Below are 11,143 nucleotides of genomic sequence, written 5' to 3' on the forward strand. Positions count from 1 at the left end.
AATTAGGCTTAAAAGATTCGTCTCGTGATGTACAATTAAACTGTGCAATTAGTTATTTTTTTACATACATTTACTGCTCCATGCATGTGTCCCAAAATTGATGTGATGGAGAGAGAGTGTAAAAAGTTGGAATTTGGAGAGGATCTAAACACGCCCCTACAGACGATAGTAAGGAGGAGCGTCCTATTCTAAATCAGATGGCTTGACGTTTGAAATTTTTGAGAAACACACGAAACCCGGTCATTTCGCATAATGGTTTCATGATTGGAAGAGCACTACCATCACACATTTCACACTCGCAAGAGTTCTATCATCTCTCGAGTTCTGGTTCCATTTCTAGTTCTTGCAAGTCGGCAAGTCGGCAAGGCGCGCGTCGGAGCTTCGGATCTGCGATCGGTGACCACTGACCAACCAACCATCCTCTGCCTGACACGACGCGACGCGCAATTATTGAGGCTTCACATCCGTGTCCGTCGACCATGGTCTTTCTGTTCCTGTACACAATTTAAGTGTTTGGGGACAACACCGTATGCTGGGAGATCGGCAGGTCGAAACAAAGGACCGAGCAGTAACTCATGCGCCCTTGCCTTGTGATCACCTCAAATGCCTATCGACCCAACCTACCAAGGGGTCCTCCATCGTCCTGTGGAAGTTACTGCCGGAACAGCGCAAGGAAACCGGACGAATGGAAGAAAACATTCGACCAGCACGAGAACAAGGTTGGTTGATTGTACGCGAAGTTTGGTAGTGTCCGGACGAGCCAGAGTTCCGGGATGGAGAATACGGAGGTAGATCTTGTCCGTTCCCATTTGACCGGAACTGGCCTACCTGCCGGTGCATGGGGACAGGATCACGGGCAGAGAACGTGAAGCCATGCCACCGCTGCCGCGACAAGCGGGTGATGCCGTCGAAAGGGCCAGCACCTCCGCCAGGAAATAGGGGTTCCACTGTGCGCCTGTTAATGATTCCTGTCACGAGTCGGCACCAAAGGAAGGTGAAGAGTTTAGTTGGTACAAACGGGGGTGCCTTTTAACTGCTCGGCCAAACTGCACTCCGAACTGTCTTCAGGGGTGGTCGGCTTGTTACCCTGCTGTGTGATTTATTGTGGCTCTTGTGTTTCTCCTAAAGAAAACGGCCAACCATGCAGGTGAATCTATAATCAGATGTCAAAATTTCTATGAAGTGTTCAGACTTAGAGCCCCCATCTTCCAGGCTGGAGCTGTTCAAGAATTATACCGGATTGGAGTAACTGCTGTGCGATCTAAAGCTGCACTGGTGAACTGGAGGTTCAGATCATTCTACCAGAGAAATGCCTAGAGCGACCAGCATCCCCATCGCCAGGGAAATCAACTGAACTATTGAGCTTTGGAGGGTCGTTTTCTGGTCGTTCATCTGCGGAAGGACTCCCGCGACAGCGATGTAAATGAAACCACCGGCGGTGAATCCCTGTAAAAGATGACAGTTTTGGCAAGCCGGGTTGTGAATTAACTCCAACAATGAGATCAATCAGCAGTAAAACAGGAATGTATTTCAGGAAAGGGCATACCTCAATCAGGGAAGAATGCCCTGGATCTTTACCCAAAGACAATGCCTGCACATGGAGTAGAGTAATGGGTTATATCCAGAAAAAATCATTTTACCTTTGGGAGAGAAAAAAAACTCTGAAAGAACAAGAACTTACTAGTGCCGTTCCAGCAAGAGCAACCAATGCAGAGAGAAAATTGAAAAATAAGGCCTTAGACACCGTGAATCCTGATCGCACAAGGATTCCAAAATCTCCAACCTTAACAAGAAAGAATACAAAGTTTACCATCAACAATTTCTAAAATAAAACACAGTGATTGGAAGTTTGGAACCAAGCATCCTATATGTATCAGATGATAAAGAAAAGTAGTACTAAATGCTTGAAGTGACCATCTAACTAACTGTTCTAATCTGGTCCCAGAAACCAGAATAGAATATTAAATGATGTTACTTTAATAGATGTTATATATTCGCAGAATACCTCCAGAATAGTATTTTACCATGAACTAGTTTTGTCAGATATTGACTAGATACTGATATCAGCATTCAGCACTAATACCATGTAAAACTGCCAGAAAGTAAAGCTAGACTAGAATGCATCAGTAGTCACACTGAAAGCACAATGGTGAAATTTAAGTTGTTCTAGTGACAAATATAACCTCTTGGGGAAGTTCATGTGCAAGCAGAAATAAAGTCCTGGACCAGCCACCAACGGAACCATGTAGCAAAAAGGCACTCCCAAGAGCCATCCCATCAGTGAAGTTATGCTGCATCATTCACATGAACTTCCATCAAAATCCAAGCTAGCAAGAAGTTCAGAAAATATAGCATACAAACATGTATTTGTGTGAAACACAAAACATGGTTCAGGCGATAGACTTACAACACCATCTGAGAAAAGGTTGAGGTAGCCAAACACCAAATTAGAGTTTGAAATGGATGAACCATCACTTGTTAATGCTTTGTCAGGGGCAGGTTCGTTTTCAGAATTTGCGTGCTCTCCATCAGTGGCTTTGGAACTAGCAGAAGAGCTTCTCTGTTCATTACAGGCACATCAAGTTCATAATTGGGTCATGTGATCCTAAAATGCATATCACATGATTTTTCAGAAGTGCAAAAACAATAGAGTATCAAGCATGCAATTAACAGTTTCCGATAAGATACGACAAAACTACTGACCTTAGATCATCAGCTACACTTCTCTTATGCTTAGTGCACCTACATGCACAGGGTTAAAACCTGCACTTTATAGCCTAAATCTTTTCTTATGCTTGAGTGGTGGGAAACCATTCTCAGCACCAAGAGGTGTGACTCATGCATTAACCCCATTGAGTAGGAAGAACAAAGATGCGCTATAGAAACTGGACCAACTAGTAAGCTAGTTGCACAAATGCATGTGCTGCCTATACTCCCTCCATTGTGCTCATTTCCGTAACAAAGTGCATGCGCTATAATTGGAGAAGGAGCCGAACAGTTTATCGTGCTCTCATGGCAACTGACTGCAAGTAATTAGGGGCACATAAGTCATTTGGCTTTCACACCAATGTCTGGGAAACAAAAACTAAAATTACATTCTTTGAAGGACAGAAGGAGTATTAAGTTAATGTGCAAACAGTGAACAGCTTCTGGCAGGGAAAATCATTATAAGAAAATTTGGTACTACAGTGCATGGCACCATATTATGAAAAAGAATTAAGTATTTTAAGGATAAATCAGGCAAAGCTACCTTCAGATGACAAATGGGCAATAATGAGGTATCATTTATGTTGATCAACTTTTAGCATACACATATGGGTCAGCAGTAGTGCCACCAGGACCTTTATGTTCTTTTGGAACTTAAATGAATTCATTCGTTAAGTGTATATTCAACCTGATTGCCAGCACCTCTTGTTTTAATTTTCACCAAATGCGAAAAAAATAGTTGGTATTTTCCCTTCAGCTATATCTTTTACTGACAGACTTTGACTGTTTGATTTTCGTCTTTTTGGTCAGTGCTTGAATTGCCACCAGCCTACCACAGTTGTGATACACCACACTTTCTTAGAGCTGTTGTCTGCTGATTAGCTTTCATAGTTTATGGTTTCCTATACTTGAGGAGATAAACTATACGCTCAATAAGATGTTCTGTTCCACATTTTGCCATACAATGTGTGATAAAATGTGCCTGGGAATTATATTTTCCATTGGCTGAACTAGATATTGTCTGCAATTTTTGGACTCCAAATAAGCTATGGTTCCTAAAAACAATTTGCAAGGTTCATAAAAAATTTCTATGCACATTTCCTCCATGGCTTCTTTTGTTCACAAAACTTGTGAACTTCCAGATTCCTATTGTCCTTTTTTTCCCTTTGCCAAAGGCAAATGAATTGCACAAAGAGTACATTAGTGGTGGCTTGGGAAAACATATAGGGTAGTTTCTATTGTTTGGATATTAGATGTACCTTGCGTATAGTAGTTACTTTTGCAGTCGTGCCATCAACCAAAGGTTCCTCATCAGTTTGATTGGTCTCTTTACCATCATCATCATTCTTCTGATGATTCAATTTGGTCTTATCACTAGAATCATGCCGTTTATGATGGTAATGATGGTGTCCATGACCCATGCTATGTGCCCCTTTTTGAGAATTGTCTTCAACATACCTCACAATCTTCTCAACAATAAAAAAGAGTACAATGCCAACTGCACAAAACAGTTGCCAGCAAGATTTTAGACATATGGAGAAAGAAAATAGATCAAGGAGGTTAGACACATGGAGAAAAGAAATTGCTGAGCGATGAAATGTTTGGAATAAGTTCATTTCATTAAGAGCTATAGTGATTAATGGCAGAGTGGATTTAATACTTCGGGCTAAAAGAAACAGTCTGCAACAACATAAGTCAAGAAACGTTCCGGGAAAAAAAATCAGTCAAGAAGGGGGCATCCACATATTGCAAAAAATGTGTCTAAAGGCCTAAAACCTGAAGTTATAAAACAAAACACAATTGGACATGTGGGGGGGATATACTCACATAGTATAGACAACCCCACAGAAAGATCTTCCAGTGAGTGTGCGTGTGCATGCTCATGAGCATGGTCGTGACCCTCATGATCATGCGAGTGAGAATGCCCTCCACCTGAGAAACAATAGAAAAATATGGTAAGTGAGAAAGGGTCATCTAATGTGCATGAAGTAAAAGAACCGCATCTGCACGTACAAGACAAGTAACAGAACGAAACTGAAGGAATGCAATATACAATAGCGGTTGTACCCATGTGTGCAAAGTGTGGAAAATATTAAGAGGTGGCCCAGATATCAATGTGATGCTAGCATGAGCGACATACAGTGATGTTTTTGAGGTTCAACATTTACAGTTTAATAACTCTTAGCACAACATAAAAAAAACATGCAATAGATGGTAGGAAACAATACACTTTGATCATAATCCAACTGGTTTACCTAGTACATGATTCATGGGTTTAGCGCTTTTAACAGAGCATTGGGCAGTAGACAAAATTTGTTTGGCAGCCATGCTTCTATCTTAAATTGCAAGCAGCTTGATTTAGGGGTTGTAAGTTACAATGGAGTAAATGGATCATTTCTCATTTGTCCTTCGCAAAATCCCACCCATCATTTATGCTCCAAGATACCCTCCTATGGCAGTGAAAACATGGGAGGCAATATACTACATCCTTGAGAAAGCGATAGGGGACAGAAATATAACTATGGTAGATACGGAAACAGTTTGAACCTGATGAGAATTGATATTGGTGATGGGAAACATGAAACAGTGACTAGTTAAATACAAAGCAAGCACAAATTAAAACAAAAGAACCAAAAAAAAGACCTTAGCATGTATCAAAGGTTATACCAAAAGCATGCGGCAGTTGATGAAGAAATGAATCTCCAAGCATTGCTCCTGCCTGTAGAAACATCAAAACCAAACAAGAAAAGCACATAAGTGATTCTGAGCAAAGTAGTAAGATTAGATTGATACTATGGGACTTCAAAAAGAATATTGGTGCAAGACAACATTATAAATAAGCTAAATAATCTCAAAATTTGGGGGCATAACCTCATGGTTGATATAAACTTATTTCAAATATCTAAAAAGCGTAAGTTTGTTTTGCACTGCATTGCCCATTCATTTGCTAAAATATGTTCTGATATACAGAGTGCATCAGAAAAAGAAAAGATATTAACAAAACAAGGGCAGAGAACATATCAATACAGCCTGAATTTTCGAAGTTATTTAATCCATCATGGACATAATTTTACCAGCGACATTTCAAATGTAGAGCCAATTGTCCACACATGATGCAAATTCATAAGACAACAGATAATTGACGTTTGTGACTTTCAGCAAATGCAGATATGGCTGTTTATTAAATTGTAATCACAGAATATTAACTCGGGGGCAGATTAATTTCAGGCTGCACTCACTAGTCACTAGAATGTAAAAGGACAATTGTAATGTACTATTGGCTATGTAGTTAGTGAGTGGTTGTTAAGGGGTTAAAGAAAGAGCCAAGTAAACACAGAATTGAGTAGATTGCAGACATATCCATTTGCTAGCTCGATTTAGCAAAACCTTCTAACAGCTTCAGACTCCTCACTTACCCCAAACACTGCAAGTGCATCCACCATGGCCTTTGATGGTTTCCCCTGAACTGCAAAACAGGAAGAAATCCACAATCAGAACCTGCGCAGAAGGGCGAGCAGATAATCCCCTGGGCCAGAGGGAGGGAGGAGGGGGCACTCACAGAATATGACCGGGAGGAGGATGAGGCAGACGAGCGACGCCATGCTGACCAGCAGCGAGCACCCCATCGCGCTCAGCCACACACCTGCCCGATCGAATCCCCAAATCAGTCGATCGCCTCGGGGTAAACCAAACCACTGACAGAAATCGCGCCTCCGGCGCAAAATCGAGCGGGATCGGAACGAGAATGCCTAACCCATTGGCGACGCCTCCGTGCCGCCGTGGCCGTGGCCGTGGTGGTGATGGTGGTGGCCGTGGTCGTGCTCGTCGTAACCGAAGGACTCGAGCTCGAGATCCGCCTCCTCGGCAATCTCCTCCGGGAGCAGCCGCCGCTGGATCTCGTCGCGGCCGTGGTGGTGCTCGTGGTCCGCGCCGCCGCCGCAGCTGTGCCCGTGCCCGTGCCCGTGCCCGTGGTCGTGCGGAGGCTCGCCGTGGCCGTGGCCGGCGTGGTCGTGGAAGGGGCAGGAGGAGTCGTCCGAGTGGCCGGCGGCGGGGGCGGGCACGGCCGCGGCGGCCGCCAGGAGCAGGAGGAGGGCGGCGAGGCTGCGGCGGCGCATTGTGGGGGCCCGCGCGCGGGGGGTTTTGGGTGGGGGAGCGGGCGAATCAAGAGGCGGAGGGGCGCTTGCAGACGCCCTCGATGGTGACGACGAGGACGAGCACGAAGAGGAGCGCGACTATGCCCACCACCACGCCGAACGTCACCGCGTCCATGTCCATCCGAATTTATAATCACCCCTCAATTAACTCGTGGAAAATTATAAAATTAAAACAAAACGAAAACGAATTACACCGGCTCGCTGCGACACTAGCGGTCTGCGGAGCCTCGGATCGAGCACCGGCGCTGAGAAATTCTGACTCCACGGCGGGGGGAATCGGAAGCTTCTCCGGGCTCGCGCGTGCTCCCCGTACGCCGCGGCGTACGCTTTGCGTCGGTGGCAAGCAAGGATTCTGCAATCCCGAGAGCACGGCGAGGGGTCGAAGACGTGACTACAGGAGAGAAAGGATCATCGGACGGCAGGCGATAACAGGTCGGTGACGAGAGCTCGAGAGGAACACGACGGAGTCGGGCGATCGGAATGGCTCATCGCGATGCCAAGGTTGCGGTGGTTGCAGGTTTGGCGAGGGGAGACGGGCCAGACGGGAGAAATAATGCAGGGTGGATCACTGCATCAGTCCGTCAGTGGAGCAACATCCTTTTTCTCTCATGTTCCAGAGCTTGCCTTTCCTTGCTTCTCGACTGCTCACTTCTGGCTTTTGCAGCCTGGAGGAACGTCGGCGCCATCTCCAGCTCTCTCGCCGACCTTTCTTGATAGGTTCAGCCGTTCAGGCTGGGCTGAGTGATTGGGCCAGGGTCCATGGTAAGCGCAAGCGCGCCGCATCTGGCCGGTGCTAGCTCCCTCACCCCACTCGTGGCCCAGCTTCTTCTGGGACATGGAGTCTAACACCAGTTCAGCTAACTGTCCTTGGCCGCGCCGACCGGCAATACTGCCAGATGGGAGAGCGTACGTCCTTTCTGACCGTGCCGCGCGTCACCGGCCTTTGGCCTTGTTCAACCACCGGTCCAGCGGGCCTAGCGGTAGCAGCAGCCAGGAAGCAGGATCACTCGGAGATTCCGGCTGATCTAGGACGTCGCGACAGGCATGCTAGCAACAGGCGAGAATTTGGTGAACGGATCACAGACACTGAAGATTCGGTGAGAGACCTAGGAACAAGAGGACGGATTTCAGTATGTCAGCTCGGAGTATCTTGCACTTGCGCATCGTACTCATCATGCGAAGTTTTTGTTTTTTGGCAGAAATAATTGAGGTCGCGCGTAGGCTCAAACATTAAACCATAAATTTTGATCGAGTCGAAATGGCTTATTTTTCACGAGGCAGAGATACATTCTTTGTGTGCGGGGATGCAGTATAATAGGCTGTGGTCTCTTTGCAAAAGATTGTGGAGCATGGACTTGCAACCAAGGTTTTAGAATTTAGTTGTGATGTGTTGGTATTAGAACATCTCCAATAGATTACTCATCACTCTTCCTAATACCAAAAGTTGATGTTTCGGTGATTGGAGGTGCTCCAGCAGATTACCAATCCAATTCCCGTTATGTAAAAGTTTTCGGTAATCAACAAAGCACAAACTCCCTCTCACCTAAATGAAGGGGATTCATCCCTCTACTATATTCTTGATGATTGGATTTTGATAGTCTGCTGCAGTAACCATTAAAAAATATAAAAATATAAAAGTAGTTATTGGTAATGGAGAGAGTGCGTTTTGGATGTGTGGTACGAGTAATCTGTTGGAGATGCTCAGGATGCGCAATGTCCTCGTGGTTGAAAGACAGAAATGTCTAGTGCCGTGCTATACACGAAATTCACAGCTGTCTAACTTTATTGTTCCAGGCTTGGCTGCTTGTATTCTAGCACATAACTGAACAAACCTTTGCATGTGTATGTCTACGATGTCCTTTAAAGTAATGTTGATATCATATATGACGACATTTCTTCAAGAAAATTATATATGGACGACGCTTTTGCTATATTACTTAACTACCACGCAGTAGTATTCAGAAGTTACCGATGGTGCAACAACTCGATGGGAAGTTTAGTGGCATTTCGAAATTCGGATGTTCTTCGATGTTTAGGGCACGAGGACAACAACAAGGCCCAGATTGGTTCAAGAAAAGGGTCCCGATCCATATGGCCCAAACCGGCCCATTTGGGTGCATAAAAATGCAACAGCCACGGCCACGCGAGATAAGCCAGGGCCCTCAGGACGGGGCCGGCTGCTCCTGCTGAGTCCGCGGTTCACCCTGCGAGGTGGGCACGCGCGCCGTCGCCCGTCCCACACGTGTCGCCACGTGCCGCCCTGAGGCCTGAGAGGACCGGAAGTCAATGCGCACCGCAAGGACCCCACCCAGGCCCGGCCGAGCCGACGAGGGCAGGCGCAAAGCGGCGGGCGACCGCCGACGGCCGGCCGACCCACCCACACCCACCGTAAAGCCCCATCACCTCGCCTCGTGCCGCAGGAAGGAGGAGGACCTTTCGAGAACGTACAGGTACAGGCTCCCGGGCCGTGTGCACCGAGACCACGATACCTTCGGGCTCCAAGTGATCCCTGGGCGCCACGTCCAAGCCAAGCACCCGATGCCGTCGCCACCTGCCGCTCTAGTGCGTATAAAGCGAAGCGAGCCTACCCACCCCCTGTGCGCCCCCACTGAATCTCCGCTGTCCCATCCGCCGAAGAAACCTGCCTCTCCTTCTCGCGGACGCTGCCGGCGTCTAGCAATTTGGAGGGCCAAGGAGCCGAGCTGAGCACGCGTCGATCTGGTCACTGTGTTGTGGAGTTTGGTTGTGCACTTGTGCCTTGAGCGGAGTCGGTCGGGCGGGCGGTCGATCCGAAGGAGAGATGGGCAAGTCGTGGGCACTCATCACCCACCTCCACACCGTCGCCGGGTATGTTCAGAATCCCCTGCACCTTCTTCCCAAGCCGTCTCTCTCGCCGATCGTTGCTTCCGTTTCTTCTCGATCCTTTTGCAAGTCTGCGAGCTGCCTGGTCTGATGTTGTGTGCTGTGTTGCTCGATCTTCTGTTCAATTCGCAGGCCGAGCATCACCCTGCTCTACCCACTGTAAGTCCAGCATCCATCCATCCATGATCGATTTGCCGAGCGCTGGTGCTTTACTCTACCATCAGTCGCCGCAGAGCGCGCGCGGCGCGTGAGAAACTGAGAACTCTGAAAAAAACAAACTCTTTTTTGGGGCGTGGTGGCGCAGGTACGCGTCGGTGTGCGCGATGGAGAGCCCGACCAAGGTGGACGACGAGCAGTGGCTGTCCTACTGGATCATCTACTCCTTCATCACCCTGCTCGAGATGGTCGCCGAGCCCGTGCTCTACTGGTAATTTAACCGCGCCCCGCCGCCACGGTGTTCGCTGGAGATCAGCCGCTAGCTCTTCGCGCTCATCAAGTCTGACGCCTGATCTCTCCTGGATACATTTCTGACGACGATGCTCTGACAGGATCCCGATCTGGTACCCGGTGAAGCTGCTGTTCGTGGCGTGGCTGGTGCTGCCGCAGTTCAAGGGCGCCTCCTTCATCTACGAGAAGCTCGTCAGGGACCAGCTCAGGAAGTACCGCGCCAGGCACCTCCGCATGGGCGCCGCCGCCGCCGACGACGATCAGAAGGTGCACATAGCCAAGGTAGGTAATCAAGACTGCTTCCATGTTCAGACGTCTCTGCCTTCTTCCGTGCGTGCTAATTTTTATGTTCCTTTCTTCCGAACATTTCTTTTCGCAGACTGAACACGACCATGTGCAGTGAAGCCGGCGAGATCCGGCAGAGACCAGCAACGACTTCTCTGCAGATGATGCTGTTCATGTGCCCTAGATATCGCTGCCTCTGGAGGACCGGCGCACCTTCCTTTGGCGTATCATGTATCTGATCGAACTCTCAATGTGTATGTACTGTAGCCCCCGTAGTTGCACGAACTGCTTCTGCAGTAAGAACGATAGGATGTAATGTTCGCGTATCCCATCAACTTGAGTGTTAAACTTCTGTAGGACCGAAAAATGCGACCAGAGGAGGGGTGAATGGGAGCAACTCAAAATAATTTCGCACGGAAGCAAACAGATGAAACTTCTAAATTTCAAGAACTTTAGCAAATTAGATCCAAACGCTAGGAAACTCGAAATATAGGTTCATAAGATCACTAGAAAGCTATTTCTAAAATATTATGCAAGGAAATTAAGTATAAAATGCGGATCAAGAAAATCTAGATTGAAACCAACGATAAACCGGAAGAAAATCTAGATTGAAACCAACGATAAACCGGATGAAGAACAAATAAGCACGATGCAATGAAACGAAGAACCATATTTAATGATAAAGTATT

General features: G+C 47.1%; 2 protein-coding genes across 3 annotated transcripts; one reads left to right on the plus strand and one right to left on the minus strand.

Annotated features, from left to right (window-relative positions):
- Positions 1-942: 942 nt before the first annotated feature.
- On the minus strand, positions 943-7,499 carry LOC112897647 (IAA-alanine resistance protein 1). The gene is made up of 11 exons (XM_025965999.1): positions 6,461-7,499; positions 6,266-6,349; positions 6,123-6,172; positions 5,374-5,425; positions 4,534-4,638; positions 3,966-4,204; positions 2,408-2,560; positions 2,184-2,291; positions 1,682-1,783; positions 1,547-1,591; positions 943-1,446 (listed from the first exon to the last, which is right to left on the minus strand). The coding sequence occupies exons 1-11, from the start codon at positions 6,819-6,821 to the stop codon at positions 1,294-1,296; spliced, it is 1,452 nt and encodes a 483-aa protein (XP_025821784.1). The 5' UTR covers positions 6,822-7,499; the 3' UTR covers positions 943-1,293.
- Positions 7,500-9,445: 1,946 nt separating this feature from the next.
- Positions 9,446-10,810, plus strand: LOC112897294 (protein HVA22-like). 2 transcript variants are annotated; one of them, XM_025965569.1, is made up of 5 exons: positions 9,447-9,707; positions 9,855-9,881; positions 10,027-10,149; positions 10,271-10,451; positions 10,549-10,810. In XM_025965569.1, the coding sequence occupies exons 1-5, from the start codon at positions 9,661-9,663 to the stop codon at positions 10,570-10,572; spliced, it is 402 nt and encodes a 133-aa protein (XP_025821354.1). In that variant the 5' UTR covers positions 9,447-9,660; the 3' UTR covers positions 10,573-10,810. The 2 variants fall into 2 exon arrangements, with proteins under 2 accessions (XP_025821355.1, XP_025821354.1); XM_025965570.1 differs by lacking the exon at positions 9,855-9,881 and having other exon boundaries at positions 9,446-9,707.
- Positions 10,811-11,143: the final 333 nt, after the last annotated feature.

This window comes from Panicum hallii, chromosome 6 (genome assembly GCF_002211085.1).
Source record: "Panicum hallii strain FIL2 chromosome 6, PHallii_v3.1, whole genome shotgun sequence".
Classification (NCBI taxonomy): Eukaryota; Viridiplantae; Streptophyta; class Magnoliopsida; order Poales; family Poaceae; genus Panicum; species Panicum hallii.

What these genes read in the sequence shown, in the direction of transcription:
- LOC112897294 (XM_025965569.1), top strand. Translation starts at nt 9,661, where the DNA reads ATGGGCAAGTCGTGGGCACTCATCACCCACCTCCACACCGTCGCCGG. An exon ending in ATCACCCTGCTCTACCCACT is followed by an intron (nt 9,882 to 10,026) that starts GTAAGTCCAGCA and finishes GTGGTGGCGCAG; the next exon opens with GTACGCGTCGGTGTGCGCGA. An exon ending in GCCGAGCCCGTGCTCTACTG is followed by an intron (nt 10,150 to 10,270) that starts GTAATTTAACCG and finishes ATGCTCTGACAG; the next exon opens with GATCCCGATCTGGTACCCGG.
- LOC112897647 (XM_025965999.1), bottom strand. Translation starts at nt 6,821, where the DNA reads ATGCGCCGCCGCAGCCTCGCCGCCCTCCTCCTGCTCCTGGCGGCCGCC. An exon ending in TGTGGGGTTGTCTATACTAT is followed by an intron (nt 4,205 to 4,533) that starts GTGAGTATATCC and finishes TGTTTTGTGCAG; the next exon opens with TTGGCATTGTACTCTTTTTT. An exon ending in GGCATTCTTCCCTGATTGAG is followed by an intron (nt 1,447 to 1,546) that starts GTATGCCCTTTC and finishes CATCTTTTACAG; the next exon opens with GGATTCACCGCCGGTGGTTT.